Source organism: Panthera pardus, unplaced genomic scaffold (genome assembly GCF_024362965.1).
Source record: "Panthera pardus isolate Hobbes unplaced genomic scaffold, ASM2436296v1 HiC_scaffold_10, whole genome shotgun sequence".
Taxonomy (NCBI): Eukaryota; Metazoa; Chordata; class Mammalia; order Carnivora; family Felidae; genus Panthera; species Panthera pardus.
The window spans coordinates 74,326,689-74,350,062 of record NW_026526655.1 but is presented as its reverse complement, the minus strand read 5'-3'; the positions used below and the strand labels follow the sequence as shown (position 1 = coordinate 74,350,062).

At 40.2% G+C, this 23,374-nt stretch overlaps 1 protein-coding gene across 1 annotated transcript in view; it reads left to right on the top strand.

Moving 5' to 3' along the window:
* The window catches only part of GALNT5 (polypeptide N-acetylgalactosaminyltransferase 5), a 41,451-nt gene that overhangs the window by 5,004 nt on the left and 13,073 nt on the right, over positions 1-23,374 (top strand). The window contains exons 2-6 of the mRNA XM_019456794.2: positions 10,082-10,248; positions 11,761-11,880; positions 19,877-20,012; positions 20,598-20,717; positions 22,922-23,039. Of these exons, the coding sequence (XP_019312339.2) occupies positions 10,082-10,248; positions 11,761-11,880; positions 19,877-20,012; positions 20,598-20,717; positions 22,922-23,039 (661 nt within the window). The remainder of the gene's footprint in view (positions 1-10,081; positions 10,249-11,760; positions 11,881-19,876; positions 20,013-20,597; positions 20,718-22,921; positions 23,040-23,374) is intronic.

The following is a 23,374-nucleotide window of genomic DNA, read 5'->3' as shown; positions in this document are numbered from 1 at the left end:
AAAGCCCAAGGGCTCCTGTCTGTCATCAGCATTATTCTCACTCTCCTTTTCAGTGCCAACCAAGTCTCTATCCCTTGCAGTGTGGCTATAGCTTTCTGCATGTGACATTCTCTCTTCTGTGGGCCCTTAGCATTAAGAAAGTATCTCATTACCCTTGCCTGCCTATGATGCTCGTACCATCTACTGATGTTCCTTTTCACTGGCGCCTTCTCCCAGACCCCCACCTTGCAGACCTTAGTCTGACATCACTTTTCTCCTGCACACCTTAGTCTGACATCGCTCAAAATCCAACTGTAGTTTATCTCCTCCTAGACCATAAATCGACTCCGACCTCTAAATTCCAATGACCTTTAATGTGCTCACATTTACTGAACCACTCCTTGTTGTGTGCTCTTTCTTCACTGGAGCCTCGAGAATCCGTTTTGTCTTCTCACTGAAAGTGTAAGCTTCTGAAGGAAACTCTGTCTCTTCCTTCATTTTCTACCCCCTTAGCATCGAGCAACATGGTTTTAAAAGGTATGTTTCTCAGAAACGATTTTTGAAAATTGGTCCTATCTTAAAACCGTAAATGAGAGGTAGCTATTCAACTACAGTACGCAAAACGTCTTTTTATAAATTAACAATGACTACCTAATTTTTCATTTTGAATATATAGACTATGTTAGTATCTGGTTTAAGGTAAATACATCCTGTTCTAACACTATGATCTATCCGTTGATCTATTTTATCTATTCATTATTCTTTAGTTCATAGTTTCGTTGTTTGGTTTCTCATTTCAATGTTTTGACTTTCAAGGGAGGAAAAAAAATCTCATTTTATTGACAATGATGCTTTATGTCAGTAAGTAAAGTACAATTTCATTTTTTGCCCAGAAGTTTTGCCTGTAAAATACTCTTCAAATAAAAAATTGTTGATAGTCATTTTAGAGTTCCACATGTAACTTTTTTTTCTTTATAAAAAGCTAATCCTTACTGTTCTTGCTCTTAGTTACTGAAGTTTGTTTCAGTCAGCAACAATCAATATACACAGATTTTGCTAAAACGTGGCTCTGTCCATGGAAAGTGTAGGGCCATGCTACAGAGAGAAGTCTGTCTTCTGGCCTGCAGCTATATAGTTAGGATGAAAGTCCAAAAATGAACTTATTTTCAGAGTGCACTTCCGGAATCTGTTTTAGAGGAAAATGACTCAAGAAGGTTTTTGCTGCCAGCATTTGGTTTTTAAAGTACAATAAGAATTACAGCATGCTGTTCTACGACTGCTGCGTCGTCATGAGGTTACTCGATTGCTTAATTTAATGCTTTGCTTTTCCTACAGAACTCTGGCAAGCCCCTCTATAAAGCAATTAAAACCAGTCTTTACTCTCTTAGCCCAGTCCTGGGATTGTCAACCAATAATTTGATTCCTTCCTACACAGCTACGGAGAGTTTTCTTTTGGCTCATACGAAAAGCAAACGATAGCACCGGGCGTTTGCCACAAACCAGTCTAAATTACTGAGGGGAAAGAAAAACCTTTCTAGAACCCTAATTTCCACCCCTTCCTCCCCTCTCAATCCTACTGAGGTCAAAAACCATAACTAATAAATTACTGGAGGAAGAGGAACGATCGGGAGGGAAAAAAAAATAAAAACTGACCACACATCTTTCCAAGGATTGGGCTCCTACAAGTTCATCAGGCTGGGAAAAAAAGAGAAACTTTAAAGTTAAATAAAGTTCAAATGCTTTATTTTTACATAGGATAGATATTTTAATTGATGAAATGAGACCACTCTTGTGACGAACAGTGATCAGGGAATATTATCTAGAATTGACTGGTGATGCTGTAGGATCTCCCTGGAAAATGAAACAGGAGTGGGAAAGAAAAATCTGACAAGGTGATTTAAAAGGGTTATTTCTGGTGCTTTGGAGTGTGTGTGTGTGTGTGTGTGTGTGTGCGCGTGTATGCTCATTTGTGTGCCTTTGCGTGTTTGTATGTGCTATTTCATGCAGAGAGCAGGAAATAAAAAGCAAAAATTGCTTAAAAGGTACAGACTAGACCATAGCGTGACAAAGGTTAAATGGGGCCAAAAGATGACACAGGACATTTCCATCCTCTCCTTTATCACACCCTCCCCATCACGCAAGAGTAATAAGGAGAAAGATGATCAGAGGACCTAAAACACATTTCTGCTACTAGCTCAGAGAGAAGGAAACAGCTAAACCATGCCTCATTAATGTAAAACTGAGAAAACTGTTGCAGCAGATCGGGGACTTTTTCTCCCAAACACTGCCAGAGACTTAGAAATATTTCTGGGAGAGAATAATTAGTAAATGCAGGAATCCGAAACTATTTACATGTCTCTTTTACACATCTAATCCATGTGCCTAATATAACCTAATTTTATCAAACTCTTGCTGCTCTTGTCTCAGAAAATAAGTGCCTGTTGGGCTGTTCTGGGAGATCCATTCAGAGCACAGCCTCTCAAGAATGAAACGTTGTTCACTCGAGGGTCAGAAAGTTGGGGGAAAATGACAGTGTTTAGAAGCTCTATTTTGTTGTTTGCTCTCAAAGTGAAAGAGGCTTTGCAGAGTCCCCTCTATGTTTAAAAAAAATCTCTGTTATTCCAAATGAAAGTATCTTCCAAATGGGCTCCACTTCTAAAATGTTATGTGTGGACACGTGTGAGAAGGAGCAGTATTTATGAGGGCCTTTCTGACTTGCCTCCTCTTATCTGATCCTTAAGACCATTCTCCAAGGCAGGTGCTATCATCGTCCCAGCTCTGCCGATGGAGAAACAGGACCTAGAAGAGGCACCTGAGATCTGAGACGGCAGCAGATAATTCCCCAGGGGCAGTCCCTTTCCTTTATGTTCTGGGCAGTGATGTGCGTGCATGCGTGTGTGTGTGTGTGTGTGTGTGTGTGTAGATTTTCTAAATGTGTGTGTGTGCATGCTTTTATTCTAGCCAATCCTCACAGCAGCGCTATGAAAGATATCCTCCCTCTCGTATGATTTACAGATGAGAAAAATGAGGCTGAGGCTCTAAAGGAACAAATGATATATCTCCTGTCCCTGCAAGCCAACAGCCGAGCTGAGATTCAAAAGAAAATTTCCTGACAGCTAATTCTAGTGGTCTTTCCATAAAGCTACAGCTCCTCCTTCTTTTGCTTCCTTATAATCCTATAACTTTGACAGAAATAAAGACATCTCTATTTCTCTTCCTTACACGTGGGTCAGAGGTGTAAGAAGGGAATTAGTTTTGCATGTCAGGTACCTCTTCAGAGAGAAAACTTGTAAGAAATTATTTTCTGCACAGCACTAAGCAAAGGTGAGTCCAACACTGCCAACAACCTCAACGGTGAACATCCCTAGGCTCCCGCTATGTGATCTGACATCTGAACATGGCCCCTGCCTCCAAGGTGCATACAGCAAAACGTTATGTGGGAGCACTGGGTAGTCCTGGAGTAAGGAAGAGAGAAGCCAAACCCGGCCTGAGAGAGGACAGAGGTGTTTGAAATGCGACCTGAAGGGGTAGGAAGTTGGAGAAGTGGGGGAAAGATATTTTTAAAAAATGATCCATTAAGAAACTGAGGGAAATCTGACATGGGGTGGGAGAGGGCCGTGGAAATGAGACCACAGAAGATCAGCCAAATCCAGATCACTCAGGATCTTGTTAAGGTTCTTCTAAGGGCCAGCAAGAAAAGGTGGGAGGGGTTAAAGCCATAGTAATAGGAATTTAATTTCCCTTTTCTGAAGGGTCTCATGACCCAGAAGGAATCACTTATGGGTGAATGAGGCTAACGCGGTATAGAGAATCACAGGACGTGAGTACTGGATGAAGCTTCGAAGTCCATCTAATCCAGTCCCTTATGTGACAGAGAAGTCTGAGAAGGGAAGTGACTTGCTCAAGGTCACACACCATAGGAGAGACAGAGATACCTACCCCCAAGGTGCCCTGACCTCCACCCAGAACTGTTTCTGCCACATTACCCCACCCCCGCTCTTCGCCCTTTCATCCCAGTCTCACTCTGACAGCTGCCTGCTCAAAATAGACTATTGTTAAAGTGGTGCATGTGGATCCTGAGTCCAGTGGCTTTGATGGATATACGGTTACTTCAGGAGCCACAGCCTCAGCTGGCGAAAGCCTTTGGAGTAGAGGTGGTGAGCATGACTGAAATCTTATAAATTAGTTGGGCAATTCTGACCGAATGCCAAGGTAGTCTACCCTAGAAAGAACAAAACATATAAAAGTAAACTTTTTATGTAACTATGCCCTGTGGTCAGGGAGAGGAAAAGAAGCCCCAATACAGCTAAGTTCTCATAGAAAAGAATAGAATACTGGACAGAGCTCCTCAGCTGAATGCCCGATTCTCCTTCTGATCCTCCCGAAGATAGCAGAGCTTGGGGAGTGAAGGCCCCTGAAGGCTCACCTCCAGGCACTAGTTGAATTGCAAATCAAAGTTGAGAAACATTCTCCTCGACCTTCTGTTCAAACCTGAGAAGACTGAGACTTGACCCACATAGTGCATTTTGATGGTTTTGGAATAAAATGAAAAATTCATAAAAATAAGAGAATGTTATCGTTCCCCCCATCTTATGATTTGAAACCTTCTTTATTGGAGAGACTACATTCAAATCAGGTGAGTGGCTGAGCATTCAGCCTCACAAGCCAAGAAGGCAAAACGCATCACTGTTCTGAGTCTCTTGATAAACGATGAGCCCTTGATAGAGCTGAATTAAAGGTTGGCCTGAGAAAAGGTCAATATACCCAGTCAAAATGGGTGTGTTTGCATTGTAGGTAATCACAGGTCCTCACGCGGGTTTTGACTATGGAACTTACACGGTATTTTTATATCCATTATCACATCAAATCTTCTCAGACACTCTGTGATGCAGGCACTGTGATCTTCACCCTAAAAGTGAAGAAACTGAGGGTCCACACAGTTACACTACTTACTGATGGTCACGCAGTCAATAAGTGTCAGAAAGGAATCAAAACTCGGTCCCTCGTCATCTTTCCCAAGTCTAGACAAAGTCCAGAAAGCTGTCCCACGACGGTACTCCCCATTTGTACTAAGTACTTAGATTGGCTGCCATAATGTGAGTCTAGGCTTCCCCCAAACAATACAGATTGGGTTCATTTTTAGGTGCAGCATGAAATCTGTGGACTCTAAACACCTAATTTGTGTAACGGATGAGCATACGGAAGAAAGATGTGACTCCCTAACCTCAAAAAACATTACCAACCCAGAAATATCTTGCATTTAAATAAGGCTTGACTTGGGCTTCAGTGCCTCCCTTCAGTACAGCAGAAAGGTTTCCAACAGGCACACTGGAAGAAAGGAAATTTGTTTTAGTTGGGTCAGTTTTGAAATAGTTTTTACAGACTGCAGAAACTAGATGACTGTACATAAGAAAGGGAGCCTGCTGGTTTTTCTGGACACCTGGAAACACGTTTAACCTGCTGAGTTGTGCAGGAAACCAGGTACCTATAAATGCTAGAGTGCCCTGATATCCCAGCCACCTGAAGCAAGGCACGCTCTGCAACTTTGTACTTCAAACCTCTTTCACCTCCTTCTGTGCCCCTTTTCCCCATCCTTTCATGCTCCCCCTTTTTCCAGGCACCAGTATGGCCTGTGCAATATTACCTTCTTTGAATGGATTCCGTCCATGCATCTGGAATATGTATCTGTCAATAATTGGCACAGGTCCTACTTATTTCTTAGGAAACTGGCATCTAGTAGAATCCTTCAGGACCCACCCATGTGGATGCCTAATGGTGAAACTAAGGAACCATGATAGGATAGGGTAAATGGAAGCTCAGATATTTGGCCAGGGGAGGCGCTTTCCCTGAATCTTCCAAATCTCTGAGAGCTGTTTCTACCTCCAGTTTCAAACTGTCTAGCATTATGACACATCTTAGAACTTCCTTCTAAAAGAGACATAAAAAAATCTACTGATTTATTATCCAAGAAGATTCATCCGTTAGCCTGCTTGTTTACCTCCCCAATGTATTCTCATTTGTAGCTAGATTTTCTAATGTCACCCAAATTTTAACAGTGAAGAAACTCTCAGGACTTCCCAGTGGAGGCTTATTGGTTCAGATGGCCCAGGCAGAACTTGGGCAGCTGACCCTTCCTTTTTAGAATTTTTTTTTTTCTCAGCACCAAATGTTATAAGGAACGTTTAAGTGTGAAACGCATTTTACATCCACTTGTGTTATAAAATTAGAAATGAGGAAGTCACAGGAAGTCACCGACGTCTTCTGTAGGCTTCCTTTCGCTCAGGCTATTACACTCCTCTTAGCTTTACTTCCTCTCTCCCAGCCTAGAGCCCACAATGGCACATCTATCTATTTTATACCAGTATCCTCAAAATCCGCTACCACTTTTCTACCTCATTTTCTCTGATGACCTCTGGATTTGGATTAATTCAGCAATTTGCTTTTATCTTCTCCTACCCCGGGGGCTGACCGACCCTGGTGGAGCAAATCGCACCGGGTATTTTCACTAGAGGTTTGAAATCTCCCAATTCAGGAGTATACTCAACGCTCCTCAAAAATCCTTTTAGGTGTAGTTAGCCAGGACTCCTTCCCTTTATTCATAGTGTCTCAATATTCTCTCTTCTTCTCAACACCCTACCCTATTACATTAACAAATAACCCTTTCTCCAACATGAGCTACAAATTCTTTCAACTTCTCATCCCATGTGCATAAACTCATCTATATACATTACCACGTTTTTTCTTCCTATCTCAGAGAAAAATACCTCTTCTTCCACCATTAATCTTTTGATTTAAGCTCCATGCCATCTCCGTTTTTTTCCATCCATCCATTTAATGTATATTTATCAAATATTAATTACGTGCAACTATGCTACAAGGTTGTGGCGTTGTAGTAAGCAGGAAATTCTAGATGCAGAAGATATGAAATAAAATCAATAAATTAATGCTGTGGCCTCCAAACCTGTGAAACCACATGTTTCTGTTGTTTTAAGCCAGAAGGTTCATCATGGGCAGTCACAGGAAACTAAGAGTTCGGAATCAAAACGTGGGTTGCTGCTATAATAAATACCTAAAACTGTGAAAGTGTCATCCATTTACTTTGAAGAAAATTGCTGACAGAAACACAGACGTCAGCGATGCTGCAGGTGAGGGCTTAGAAGGAAGTGAGGAGCACAGAAAAGAAAGTTTCTGTCCTCTTTAAGAATACATACATTTGGGGGGCCTGGGTGGCTCAGTTGGTTGCGAGTCCAACTTTGGCTCAGGTCATGATCTCGCGGTTCGTGGGTTCGAGCCCCACGTCAGGCTCTGTGCTGACAGCTCAGAGCCTGGAGCCTGCTTTGAATTCTGTGTCTCCCTCTCTCTCTGCTCCTCCCCTGCTCACACTCTGTCTCTCTGTCTCTCTCAAAATAAATAAACATTTTAAAAATGCTTTAAGAATACATATATTGTCTTGAACAGAATGTTGGTAAAAAGATGACCTTTCTAAGTGCCTTTTGTGAGGGTTCAGAAGGAAATGCAGAACACATTAGTGTGAACTGGAGGGAAGATGATCTTTGCAAGATAGTGGCAGAAACCTTGGCTAAATTGTGTCCTACAGCTGTGTGGAAAGAAGAATGTGTAAGTCATGAACTTGGATATTTAGCTGAGGAAAATTCCAAGCCAAGCGTTGAAGGTGTGGCCTGGTGTTTCTGTTCATAGTAAAATGTGAGAAGAAAGATAAATTGAGGAAGAAACTGAGAAGCAGATTTTTTTTCTTGTAATTTGTTACAGCAGCCACAGGAAACTAATATAGCCCTTAGTGAAGTCAAGAATATCTCATATTATTCAGAAATGCCAATCTGTGGATCTTTAGTGTAGGATAAGATTAGTTTAGGCTGCCTGTTAATTAATGTTAACATTAAATACCTGATCACTAGATCGCGATACCTGATCAAAACGTGTTTGTTTGTTTTATTTTATGTCACTTCAACATTCAGGTCATGCTCTTATCAGCACTCAGTTGATTTTTTTTTTAAAGATTATCCACCAAAAATAAGTAAAATAAATCCACTTTCTCTTAGAACTCAAGTTCCCAAACTGGCCTATTAATTAACAACTCGTGAGTTGTCCTTTTGTTTGTAGATTTTTATTTATACTGATTGTTTTTTAAGACATATATTCTCAGAGCCTACCGCTGAATTGATTTTGGGGATATGGAGATTGGATATTTATGTTTTCATGAGGCTCTTGTAGGTCACTATAATAACCATCCACTTTAGGGAACCATTGGAATTACAGACCAAAGCTGGATTTGCCTACCTTTTCTTAAGTATCTGCTGCGTGTCAGGTATATACTAGGTGAGTTTTATATAATATTTGCAATGAATCCTACAATAAGTGGATTCTTAATCTCTGCTTGGAGGTTCTTAATCTCTGGCAAACTGAGGTTTGAAGAAGTTGTACAATTTATCTAAGCCAGTAATTAGGGGAACTGATATTTGACCACTTACCTATCTGCTGCCAAAACCCATGCTCGTAGTACAGAAAAATCAGCATAACGCAGTGAAATGAAGACCATTCATTCGCATTTCCTTATATATCTTTTCCAGGTGAATCATGCTGAGTAAGTAATCTAACTTCTCAAGCGTCAGTTTGCTGTATTTAGAGAAGAGGTTAATAATATGGATCACAACCAGTTGTTACAATTATCTGCATAATAGTACTTTATTAAGTATGATGGGTAAATGGTGGATGCATGCAAATATGGTTTTACTATGGTTTTTACTCTTATCTATTTCTTCTTTACAGACTAAGCAAAGTGTAGTTATATTATCTGGCAGAAGTGTCTACTCCCACAAAATGATACATAGACTGCCAGCTTCTTTTATTCTCGAGAACTGAAGGCTTCCTGAATGGCTATTTCTAGAGCCAGACTGCAGCAGAGTTTGAGTCCCAACTGTGTCATTCACTAACAGTCCAATCGTGAACTAGCCTCGCCATGATTTCAATTATTCACCCGTAAAAGGGGGAAGAGATCCTGTTGGTTTAAATTGAAATGATACAGAGAGCCCATAATATTTATTTATGATCATCATAATTTAATTATGACATTACTAACAGTAGCCGTGTTAGAAGGATGGTGAATATTCTTTGTGAGGTTCTGCTGGGCACCCTCCTGAGAAGTGTAGCACAGGCAGGGGATGGAAGAAACCAGCAGTGAGGCAGTGGGCACTGCAGGGCAAGGTAAAAAACCAAGACTAATTACAACCTACCTGAATACCAACGCCCACTGGAGCCTTATCCTCCTCTCTATGCCAGCAAAATTATTTCAACTGTGGTTACTCTGTAGCACAGAGAGTCTCAGCAAGCAACCCCTAAGTAGATAGGGAAGATGAAGAGTTTAATTATATATATCCATATACCTCCATACATGCATTCACGTGCAGAGTGAGAAAAAGAATATTTCCTTTGGCACTTGGCAGGAGGCCAGTTGGAAGGGCAATCATAAGCTACTTGGTAACATTAATTATGTCGGAGTGTTCTCTTGTGGTATATGGTCTAATTAGCATAGCGGTGGCTACCATTTGGTGAATTCCTGTGCCAGGAAATGTGCTAGACAATTTATGTGCATTCTTTCTAGACCGTAAAACTCTATTGAATAAGAACTTTCACCTAATTTTAAAGATGAAGGAACTGAGATATAGAGATATTAAGTACGGTATCAAAGGATAAAGATCTGAGAAATATTGGTGCTGAGATTCAAAATAGTGTCTAACCAATACAGCCTATGTCCTGTCCACTACAACGAGATGCCTCCACAGGAACTTCTCATGGCTTGCGTTGCTTTTATAGCAACCACTGTTACTGGTTATTCTTCCTCTGCTTGTTTATTTTATTTATACCCTTCCTCAAGAAAGATACATGAGAAAATTATCACTGATATATGTAGTAGATGACGGATGGATGGATGAACAGATATATAGAAAAACAGATAGACATACCCACAGATAAACAGAGCATGTGAGTCTATGTGTACATACATACAATTGTACTCTGTGACTTTTAAAACCATCTCATGGCTCTTGTTAGCACATCACTGTGCCCTGCTTGTGTCCTGGCCCAGGTGTGCAGAGCAGCTAGTTCACAATAACCTCCCGACCACCAGTGTCATCATGTGCTTTGTGGATGAAGTGTGGTCCACTCTCCTGAGGTCTGTTCATAGTGTACTTAATCGCTCTCCTCCGCACCTCATCAAGGAGATTCTTCTGGTGGATGACTTCAGCACCAAAGGTAAGAAAAACACTCCTGAAAATTAAACTTTCGTATATATGTAACAAGTCAGAGTTAGACTCCGTGGAAAACAAAGATATGGACGGTCTGTGGTTTCTTCCTCAAGAGCAAAGCACATTACATGTTAAGTGTTGAGAAGACAAATTGTCTATAGGACCAAACAGATGAAGCTTCAACAGAGTGCAAAGGCAGAATCCACCATGGTGCAGAAGAAGTGAAGAATCTCTCTATTGGGGTTATCACATAATTTGTGTACGTAAGTGGCCCTTTTCCACCTGAGGTCCCCTTCCCACCACACCACAAATTTCCAAAATGCGACCCACTTCAGAAAACTTTAGCGAATAGCAAAGAGAGGACAACCCTAATAGAACAACGTAGCTTTGATCATGACCACAATGACATGGGCCAGTTTCATCAGCCTCAGAGTGCCTACCAGAATCACACTGAGGTCCAGGAGCAGGGAAAATCCATGAGAAAAAACTGGTTGAAAACTTTGAGAAGGGGCCTTGAGAACATACAAAGAAATAGTATCTAGTCACCAAGCAAATGATAGTCTTCTGTATGAATGGCAGGTCCAGATTTGGAGGGACCTAAAGCTTAGATGGTTTCAGGGTCCTCTTTAAGAAAAAAATCCCATAAGGGTGCCTGGATGGCTCAGTCAGTTAAGAATCCGGCTCAGGTCATGATCTCGTGGTTCATGAATTCGAGCCCTGCGTAAGCTCTGTGCTAACAGCTTACAGCCTGAAGCCTGCTTAGGATTCTGTGTCTCCCTCTCTCTCTGCCCGTCCCCTGCTTGCTCTCTCCCTCTCTCACATAAATAAACATTAAAAAAAAGAAAGAAGAAAAAGTCCCACAAAATTAGTAGGAAAGTGAGCAGCAGAAATACTTTTGGAAGCCATTCCTACCTAGGATATCTGTCAATAGCTTAATTACACATAGAAGTGATTGCAAGTCATATAAATATACCCCATAGAACCCCAACAGCATTCTTTTACATGGATTCCTCTTTGGCCACCCAACAAGACAAAAGAGGTATGATGGAGAGGGCATCATAGTCGGGAAGTGACAGTGGACTTAACCAATTGCAGTTGCAATATCTTTCTTTCACAAGTTTTTCAATTTGCATACAATGTTTATTTAGCCTTCTGCCTGGGTCTTGGCTTGGCTTGGTTTGTAAGCTGGGATGTTCGTACAGAAACCTGAGCTTATTTTATTTCAAGGCAAATTTGCCCTGTCCTGACAAATACTCAGAGAAGGTGAGCCCTCCTCTGTAACTTGGCAACCCTGAAAAGGATTTGAGATTTAGGAAACAGATAGCTTAGAGAATTGAATACAGACAAAAACCTATCCAAGAAAATGACATCAGAAAATAAAATCATGGCCCAAGGAATAAAATTTATCGACGATAGTAAATATCAGAGTTTCTAGAATTTGATGTTAAGGAGGCACTGCTAGTATTATCCAGATCTAGTTACTCAAAGTGTTTCCTTATCTATTCTTGCTGTGATATAGACTACCTAAAAGATAATCTGGATAAATACATGTCTCAGTTTCCAAAAGTTCGAATTCTTCGCCTCAAAGAGAGACACGGCTTAATAAGAGCCAGGCTGGCAGGAGCACAGAATGCAACAGGTAAGAAGCTGTTAATTTTGTATTTTGGCTATATTTTTGTTTTAGTTTCTTTTTTTTTTTTTTTTTTCAAATATACAGCAAATTTGAAATAATACTGCAGGGAACAACCATAATGCCATCATCATTCCACCAATATTTAGTTTTTTGCAATATGTGCTTTCTCTCTCTCTCTCTCTCTCTCTCACACACACACACACACACACACATACACACGTTTGTTTACACACAATTTTTTTTTCTCAACTTTTGAATTTACAGACATCATGACCCTACAACTCTGTGTACCTTAATAGGCATCTCTGAAAAAATAGAGACATTCTATTAGATAAGCACACTTTCATATCTGAATATCGTCTGGTTTATGCTCTTTTCAGACTCCCTTATTGCTCCTGAAATGTTTTTAATAGTTGCTTTTGTCTTTCGAAATTTGAGATCTAATTAAGTTTCATGCACTGCATTTGGTTATTTACTCTTCTTGGTTTCTCAATCTAGAGTAGAAAACACCCTACTTATCACTGACTTGTGTTTTTTTCAGTGTCCAGGCCATTTGTTCTGAACATCTGACCACATTCCGAAATTTCCTCACTGTTTCCTCATGTTACAATCAGGCTAAACATTTCTGGCGTGCATACTGGATAGAATTCTACTCTGTAGGTGGTAGGACTTGCGTACTGCTTATGGCTTCAAATCAAGAGACACATGATGTCAAGTTGCCCAACTGTTGGTGATGGTAAATTTGAGCACTTAGTTAAAATGTTGACAGTCAGATTTTTCTTTGGGGAGTAAGAAGCAATTTGTGGGGTAATACTTTGATCCACATGAATACTCTGTTTTCCCTACATTTTACCCAATGGTTTTGCACCCATTGATGATCATTGCTTGGATCATTTATTGCACTGAGGGCTGTTCATCTCTTCTGCCTTCCCTCCCTCTTCTTTTTCTCCCACCCTTCCCCTCTCTCCCTCCTTCCTCTTTCCCTCTTATAGGGAAATCCCCACTATTAATTTATGCTTTCAAAAATTCAATTTGTATGTTATCAGCTTCCTTCCTTCCTTCTTTCCTTTATTTATTTGTGGTACTCAAATTGTCCCAAATTTGATCACTAGGAGCCCCCTCAAGCCTAAGCTGTCTTGGCCTGATCCTATCTGTATTTGAGGACTTAGAATTGTTTACTTCTCTCTTCCCTGACCTGTGTCTGCTCTTCTGATAGCAATTTCTACCTTCCCAAGAGCAATATGCTCTTTTCTTCACCTCTTTTTAGTGTGTGGGTGTTGGGGAGTGAAAGGGAGGAGGCAAATCTTTTCTCTCATGAGTACTTTAACATTAATGCCAAACATATAGGTTCATTTTCACATCCTGCTGTGGAAAGACCTGTACACCATGATAATAGCTGAACTTACATACCAGGTTCCATTCTAAACATTTTCTGGACTAATTGATTTGATCTTCACAATAACTCTAGGAGGTAGGTACAAGTACTTTCCTCATTTTACAGATGAAGATATAAAGGCACAGTGAGGTTATGACTTGCCCAAGTTCTCCCAGCTAGTAAGTGATACAGTAGGATTGGAACCCAGAAAACTCCAAATCCTCAGTCTTACCTACTACATTTTGCTGCCTCTAGACATTTAGATATCACTCTCCTCTGTAAGCCATGGCATTGCAGATTTCCACCAGCTTGTATTTAAGCATGTTCTAATGTAAATTATCTACTCACCTGAGTTACACCACCTTGTAACTAGACCACAAATCTGGAACTTTTCATATCCCACTGGTTTGCTAACAAATTTCTTTGGCCTGTAATGGAAATTTTAAACTAACTACAAACACATCACACTAAAATTAACATTGCAGGGACAGATAAGATTCTTAATGATAGGCTGCATTTGAAAAATTAAGTAAAAATGCATGTTTGACTTCTTTTGGGAAGTAATTACCCACAAATGATTCAAAACTAGGAAGTGAGGAAATAGTCCAAACTGACAAGTTTGGGGCTAAGATCTGGATAAGGAACATCCCCAGGCAAGTGGGACAAGAAGTACAATGTCCTGATGTAGAAATATGTTCTGTCTATTTAAGCTAAAGAAGGAAGTTTATTATGGTTGATGGGTGCCGACCATAAAGAGAGTGGTATGAGATTCATTTGGGGGGCAAGGCAAAGGCAGGCTTTTGCAAAGTTTTATGAGTCATCTGAGGAGTGTAGGCATTATTCTTGGTATAATATGAAGCCAATGAAGTACATTAAACAGGTGAATAAAATTGTCTGACTTAATTTAAAGCTCACTTTGGCTGCCTTGTAGAGAACGGGTATTAGGGAAATGTGAGAAGAAGTAGGGAGACCATTTAGGAGGCTATTACAGTTGTCCAGGCACCAGGGAGGTACTAGGACAGAAGAAGGGAGTGGTCAGAGTAAGAATATATTGTGGATAAGGAGCCCACAGGGCTTGTCATCAAGTAAGATATAAAGAGAGTAATAATGAAACGAGTCAAAAAATAAAACAAAACAAAAACAAAAAAACCCTAAGACTGGAATCAGAGCAACTTGGTGGATGTTCCTCATAACCAGAGGAACAGATTTGGGATTGCAGTTGAGTTCCAATTTTGTTCATGTAAATTTGAGATGAAAATGAGATATCCATGTAGAGAAAGCTGACAAGTGCAGAACCAGAAATGCAATGCTTATAAAAACTTCTCTCTGCCTTGCATGGAGCACGACACATGCTGGAGATGATCTCCGCAATAGTCCATACTGTTAGACAACACAGGAGGCCTCTTTAGATGGGGTGCAATGAACTTGGTCAAAACAATTGCCTACTTGGCCTGTTCAAGTACTTATGGTTACAGCCATCAAATCATTCTTTGAATTTAGTAAATCCAAATGTAATAATGTAAATTTGGCTCTTTGTCCCTAATACTCTCAAGTACATTAGCTCAATTCTAGTCTGGTAACTCTTAAAACTATTTTGACCATAACCCATGTTAAGAAATAAATTTTGCATCAGAACCTACTGCATACCTATGTTACACATATAACTACAATAGACATTTCATGAAATAACATGTGCAACAAATTCTAGTATCTTCTCTTTTTGTTTTATTTGTTTTTTAGATTCTGGCCAATCCCACTATGTTGTGGTAGTGACTTGTTAAGGGGTCCCAAATTTACTTTGGAAAGGCCAGCTAGGTGCATCTTAATTGCTTGTCACTGTCTAATGAAGAGTTGCTTCTAAACTATCTTAGAAGAAGTAGAAAGGTATGTTTCAATGGGATTAGTAATGGCTTTGTCCAAGGATATATCCAAGGGCCCTGAAGTGTACTTGAGTCCTGTGAAAAATTCAAGGGGATTCAGAATCCTGTACCAGCTTTAGATGAGGAAATAATTCAAGGACTATTCAGGGTCTGGACTGAGCAAGGCTGGTCAACATGGTGAGTTCTCCCAGACTCCACTCTGGGCATTCCCTAGCCATCACAAATAGAGCATTAGTAGGAGACACCCTGGACCTGAACAGTCTTTGTAATCAGAGATCAGCAAAGATATCAGGGCAGAAAATGTTTCTAGACTGCCTCAGCCAAACAAAGAGATGAAGGACCAGAATCTGAATCCAAAATCTGACAGACCTTAATAGCTATGATTTCCTAAAGATTTACCCTTTAGGATTCAGAGAAAAGGAAGGGGAAACCACAGGCAAGGAAGGATGAGATCACAGATCCAAGGACCTTCAAAAATTGGTCAAGTGGCCCTGTTTTGGTCCCAGGGTATTATTAGACTCTCTGAAAGTACATAGTACAAAATATTAAGGGAAAAACAGTAACTCTCTGACAACTGGCAATGTTCACTACATATTCGGTTTTCAGGGCACGATACGTCCTTCATCTGGATCTGATTCAGGCAAAAAGATCAGGTCCAGGTCCAATCAGTTATTTCCTGAGAATGAGGAGTTAGAGAGGCCAAACAGGATTTAAAAACTTGAAGGGTATGCCACGGTCAATGGATCTCTAGGGAAAATGTTCTATATGAAGCCACAGAAGTAAAAAGAGACACAGTGATTGAGGTGCAAGTGTATAAGCCAACCTCCAGGATCTCATGCTAGTATTGAACGAAAGAGCAAGTTACTGCCCTGCCAAGAAGAGTCTGCAGTCAAGAAGGTTCAGTAGTACACTCCAGAGAGTCAGAATAGAGATCAGATTCTCATTTCCTTTATAACAATGGCATTTAGGAAATATTTGACATTGCTATGAGCATTCCAAAGAATCAGTTGGCTAACTTTAAGTATGTGGACTAAAGTGGCATCTAATTCCTGGACAACCCTGAGGTCTCCTGAAAAGCAACAGTCCTTCCGTAAATTTCAACAACTTGTTTTTTGCTGCAGGTAAAACAGATGGTTTCCTTAGCATCATTTATAAATTATTATGAAAATTTAAACAGCCAGACAGGTTCACATTCCTCAAGGAACCCTACACACAGCAAACCAACACTAACTGGTGCTGGCACCAATATCCCAAGCTCGTTAGCTAAACATATATGGGAGCCCATACTCAACAAGAAGCCAAAGCTTTAGGCACATTAAGCATCTCTGGGCTGGTCAAAAAGTAAATAAATAAGTAAGTTACAATCAAATCCATCTGCAAACAATCCAGCATTGCTGGGACCTACTCTAAGGAAACAGAAAAACCTGCCAGTTGGCCATCAAGATAAGATTATTTTGAGCTCTTGCTTAAATACTCATTGACAAACAGTAACAATACTAGCCATTTATAAGGAATTTAGGTATTAAGTAGATCTTAGAAGTAGCTCTATTAGGTAAAGCTCAGAAAGGTTAAGTGACTTACCCAGTGTGGCTAAGGAAAGCAGAGCTGTGTGACCTCAGTCCTACATCTATTTCACCGTGACTCTCCAGGATAGGAATAGTGTGTGAAATGTCCCCAGACCATATCCACCACAAGTGGAAATCCTAACCAGAGTCAGCAACATAGACAGATCCCTGGTCTAGTTCCTGAGATCTTATTTTAAGTTAAAAAGTGTCTGAAAATGGAGCAATGACATTCACGCATAGGAGGATTCTCTTCTTGCCCAAAATAAAACAGTATAAAATTCCAGTCTATGTTTTGGGCAGAGGCTGCTTCCTTTGGGTCCTGGCAACAAGTGAATGAAAATCTGTATGGGGATCTGGGCCAGGTGGGAAGTGAATGTAGGGTTGGGGACCCATCTAGCTACCACCAAGGACTGAGAAAGTCAATCCAGACTCTTTGACCCTATAAGCGTATCCTGAGGATAGGAACAGGCAGTCTAGTAGAGACTGCTCTTTGGTTTAAATGGACCAGCAGTAGCAGTGATAAGAGGTAAAAACAGAGAAGGAGGCAAACCATAAGAGACTCTTAAATACAGAGAACAAAGGGTTTGCTGGAGGAGAGATGGGGGGGGGGGATGGGCTAAATGGGTGATGGGCATTAAGGAGGGCAGCTGTTGGGATAAGCACTGGGGTGTTATATGTAAGTAATGAACCACTGGGTTTTATTTTCCCAAAACCAATACTGCATTGTTTGTTAACTACCTTGACTTTAAATTAAAAAAAATAATAAGTAGTAAGAGAAAGGGACTGTCTTCTGCACCTGTTATATATACCAACCAAGTAGGACCTTAGCAGACCATGCTTACATACCTTACACACTAGATGGCCCCTGTGAACCTTCACACACAGGGAGCGGGCTGTGCAAGGGGAGACCCTTAGGAGATAATGATCTTTCATTATCCAACGAGCCATAATCTCTGAAAATAAGACTCCCCCAGCATGATCAGGAGTTATAACCGTTGTGTCCCAACAATTGAAGATGAGCAGGGACGGAGACTTTGGTCTAGCACAACCCACTTCTGCCTAAAGAGACTTCTCAAGAACATTCCTCACCAACATTTTGGCTAAGTTCGGTTTCTTCACCCTCTTTCAAAAATTCCATTGTTGATCAGTTAATTGATAAAATATTGAACCATTAATTAAGAGGTTGGTTACAGTTTTTAGTGGATCATGATCTATCATCCAGGTATCTAATTTCACCTTGTTCTTTGCCTGCTATTGTCTTCTGCCTTTACTTCAAGCCTTCAAGGTCTAATAGCTTTTCCTCTCTCTGGCCATTTTTTCTTTCTTTTTTTAGGCACACGGGCAATGGAATAAACTCTTTTCTAATATCAGGCTGCCACTTGGCTGTGCAAACTTGGAAAAGTTTAAGTTCTTTGTTTCTCTTCAAAAGGAATAAAACTTAGACCTCCATCTCATTTCTGAAGTGGGAATAAAAATTAGACTTATACTTCAGGGTTGTTGCATGAATTAAACAAGACGCCATGTAGAATGCTTAGAACCATTGTCTGGGATAGAAAAAACACTTAATTGAAAATAACTGATGTTATTACTGGTTAGTAAAGAGCTAAGGGGGGGGGGGAGGGGGGGGAGCAGCCAGGTATTAGAGTGGTCAGTTCAAACAAGACAAAATGAAAGTAACGCTCAAGTCTCTAATCATTTCCTCCAATAATGTAAGTAAGAAGTGTAAGTAAGAATTGAAACAGAAGAAAAGTGCTGACTCCTTCAATGTTCCATTCTTCCCTGTAGAGAAATGGACTGATGGATTGAGCAGATGTGAGGATCGTCTTACTGCCTAAAGGAGCCCAGAACAAAAGACTCCTCCTGTTTTATAGCCCTGGGGGCTAGGGTGAGAGAAAAGAGAGGGGTAGGAGTGGGAAAGTACCGAATGCTGAATCAGAGTGGAGGCAAATGTGCTGGAGATCTACCCATCTCCCACATGGTGAAGCCGGGTTCCTGGCCTGAAGCGGTCCTCGGAGTGGAGGAAAATGGAAGAATGTGGACTGGAAACACAGCTTTGCTGAGGGCATGTCCACTGAGTGGGAGGGAGGGCCTGAGCTCTTGACTGCAATTCCCTTCAGAGGCTGGGGCGCGCTGGCTGCAGACCATGTCTGGTGTGAGAGGGCGGCCTCCCGCCACGAGGCCTGCCAGAGAAGCTTCTGTGATTGCCTCTGGTCAGGCCTGAAAGGATACATAGGATTTCGGTCATAGTTCAGATTCCTCAGGTTATTATTAATCTTAGACGCACACACACACACACACACACACACACACACACACACTCCACCTGCATAAATCATTTGGAACAATGTAGATGCTACTTAGAATTTTATTGAGATGAAAGTATTGCTGCACACAACGAATAGGAGAACAAGGATTTTTAATGAGTATTTTTTAGCCTCCAAGTTTCTCTTTCTTTTCTCTTTCTCCTGCCACGCTCGTATTTTTTATTGTGGTAAAATACGGGTGACATAAAATTTACCGTCTCAGTTGTATTTCTTCAGTGCACAGTCCAGTGCTCTGAAGTATATTCACACGGTTGTACAACCCATCTCTAGAATGCTTTTCAGCTTATAAAACTAAAACTCTCTACCCATTAACCTATTCCCTATTCTTCCTCCCACCCCTGTAGCCCTTCCACACTGCCTTCTAGCCTTGCTGATTCCTCCCCTTTTGCCTGGTTGCACCCCTATTATGCAAAATGGTATTTCCCCTTTCTGATGCCAACCTTGGATTATCAAACTCTGCCTGGTCTTCTGAAAAACAAAGCTCAGTTTTCCACAGACCCCCCTCCCACCCCCACCCCAGGGTAATGGGACCCACCCTCCTTAGAAGAGACAAAGCAGCCACCTTTTTAATACTAAGGATTCCCTTCAAAGTCTTGGCTGCCCATTCAAAGTGGCTTATCAATTTTTTTTTTTTTTTTTTTTTTGCAAACAAAAATGACGCTTCCAGAAACAAAATTTCTTTTATTTCATGATAGAATGAAAATATAGGGACCAGGAATTCGGTGATAATTCCAGCCTTTACAATGTACTGCCTTTGCAATCTCCTTTCTGGAGCAATCTCCAAGACCTTTGAACACAACAAACACACACTCAGTATATTGCTTTTTTCAAATGAACTTTCTTTTTCTGGCTCTCTAGGTGATGTGTTGACATTCTTAGATTCTCACGTGGAATGTAACGTCGGTTGGTTGGAACCTCTTCTGGAAAGAGTTTATTTAAGTAGAAAGAAGGTAGCCTGTCCAGTAATCGAAGTCATCAATGATAAAGATATGAGGTAATATTGTCATATTCCACAAGATACTTCTAAGTGACTCATTAACTAACAGCAGCAGAAAGTACTGGTCATATTCCTAGGCTGCACACTTTTACAAATCTGAGAAATACACAGTTAACCCAATTACATAAATGGAAACACATAATAGATATATCAAGATCAGAGAATGTCAATCCAATTGTTTACTTGATCATCAAAATGATTAACCCTTAATACCAAGAATTCCTAATACCCATTGTCCAGTTCTTTCCTCTTTCTATTCAGCTGTGCCCCAAAATATTTATCTCCCTTAAGATTCATTCATCTTTTTTGTGGGAAATATACATATGCTCCTAATTTTTTCCCTCAACAATATCCAGAACATTATTAAAAGAAAAGTAGAAGTTAAAAACAAGCAATCCGGCCAATTAGTCACTAATGCAAGTTGTACTCATAAATTCTCTTGAAATGTTATAAAAAGTTTGTGATAATCTCGAGTCATTTGTGTAAGCACTTGCTTCATTCATTTTAACAAGACATGGTGTCAGGTTGATCAAGTATATGTGTATGATCTCAAGCAGCATTTGTGTTCTTTTCCTGGATTAGTTACATGACAGTGGACAACTTTCAAAGAGGCATCTTCGTGTGGCCCATGAACTTTGGTTGGAAAACAATTCCTCCAGATGTTGTTGCAAAAAACAGAATTAAAGAAACTGATATAATACGGTAAGCATGTGAGATTTAAGATTAGGAGGCAATCGTGTATCTTTTTGCAAAGGCATGGGAACCAATCCCACGAAACAAGTATTTCCTGTCGTTCTATAGACCATCAAGAATTATGGTTTTAACCAATAGATGATCAAAAGCAAGCAAAGTTTCCCTAAGAAATTAGTTTCCCACTACCAAAACTCATTTTTTAAATGGTCAATTACACCCTATTCAGCCCTGAATCCAGAGAAATTTGCTAACACTATTCCTTCTTCCTGGGATTTACAACCTAAGAAGTATAAACTAGTTGAATATGCTGCATAAATGCTATATAAGCACACATAACATTAAAGGCAACATGAGTAAAAATTAGAAGAGTAAATAATAGTAATAAAAGTATTATTGTAATAATAACTATTGTTAGGATTTTCTTTTGGTGTCTAACCCTACCCCTTCCATGGGAGGGGTGCCATATTCTGTAAGTGAATTGAGAAATATACACAGAAGCAAATATGAACTGAAAGTGGGGTTTTATTACTAGAGAAGCTGGATTGAAGAACACAGCTTAGACCTGAAGTCAAAGTGAAGACTTCTGAACACTTCCCCAGGAGTCTAGACCTGCATGAAGCCAGCCTCAGGCAGAGTGGCAGGAGTCCCAAAGACTCCCCAGTTGGAGAGAGAACTTGAACTGACAAGTGTAAAGAGAAAGCCCAGCCCAGGCTGTGCATTGTGGCATTATCTCTCAGAACTTACCCCCTATCCTTTGCTAGGTGCCATGCTTTCAGAATTGATATTCCTAGCAAGTCAAGTAGGCTTATTATCATTTATTAAGCAGTCTGCATTTAGCCCTCTCTATAACCCTAGAAAAGGTGGTAGGTAGGATTGCCATTACAGAGATGAGGACACTGAGCCTTAAAATAATTAATTTTCCCAGGGATATATAGCTTGTAAAAGAACAAATTGGAATTCAAATCCATATCTGCCTGAATGTAACACTCTTGCTCTGATCCCACACCTAAAGAACATCTTTGCCTTTTTCAGACTCCCATTTGGAGGGTCAGTGTACTGATTGAGCTCAGATTATATCCAACATAACGTTGGGAAGAGAATGCATTCCAGATAGATGGGAAAGGACATTTGTCATTCAGACAGAATATGTGCCTAAGGGGAAGGGAAGTAGGTGTGGGGTAGGAATTATTTTACCCTTGAGATTGTTGTATACCCTAAACACAAGGCAAGCTCTCCACACAAACCCCTTTCAGCTGGCTCAATCTTAACACCATGGGAAGTGATTACTGCTGATTCAAGTGTAGTTTCTATCCCCCATGATCTATAACAGTAATGAAGGCTCAGGAGTCAGACTCTTTGGATTCAAATCTCAACTGTACTATTGACTGATGGCGTGAGCTTTAAAAGGTTACTTAACCTCTTTGAATCTCTGTTTCCTCAGTTCTGCGTTAAGACTAATAGAAGTAGCTACCTGCATTATCTGAAAATTAAATCTGATTATATAACATGCTTTAAAAAGTGTTTGCCACATAACATGCTGTCAGTAAAGTCTGTCTACAGTTGAGGCAGTGTGGTGGAGTGAGAGATCATAACATCAAACCAGACCACCTAAATTGAACCCCAGATGTACATCATACTAATCTGTGGCGTTGGGAACATTTCTAACCTTTTCTGTGTTGTCCTTTCTTAATGGTATATAGTTTCAGGGTTTTTGTAAAGTCTGAGGTTACATATATATATATATATATATATACACACACACATACATATATATACACACATACATACACATATATATACACACATATATATATATACATTCACATATATATATACATACATATATACACATACATACATACGTATATGTATGTGTGTATATATATAATACTTAGAGCAGTACCTGGTACTCCTTTAGCACTAAATAAGCATTTTTAAAAATAACATATTCGGAGAGTTTGGGTCAGAGAGTAAAGACAGTAAGAATCGTACTTCCAAACCCCATCTTTGTTGACCCCAGTCAATCTCTGCCACCATGAACCACGGAACTGATCTCTTCAGTGCTATTTGTGACTCCTTTCCAAGACCTCCCCACCCTCGATAGCTATTTTGAAATGTCTCTTAACTCCACCACAACTGCACAGGGGACCCACTCTAAAAAGTTGAATTCGCATGACATGCAAGTTTAAAAAAACAAACATTTCTTTTTGTAGGTGTCCCGTCATGGCGGGTGGACTATTTTCCATTGATAAAAATTACTTTTTCGAACTTGGAACATACGACCCTGGGCTTGATGTCTGGGGTGGAGAAAATATGGAGCTCTCATTCAAGGTATTACCAAGCGGTCCTCAAATTCTTTCTACAATTAAGAGTTTATCATTTGGTTTCATTTTACTAACATAATCAGCTATGGGACTGTCTCTGGGAAGAAATTTCACAGAAACTTTAGGGTCTCTAGATGAATGTTTTTCTATCCCAGATTGAATTTGGAAGAATCAATAGCTCCCATGAAATTTATCAGAGTTCCCTAGTATTTTATAACACTGTTTCTACATCTGAATATAGGGGGAATATTGTCTGCCATTTGACCTAAATGATGTGAGATTCATACTTCATACAAAATATCTCCAGGAACATTTTTCTGATATATCAGAAGTAATGAAAGC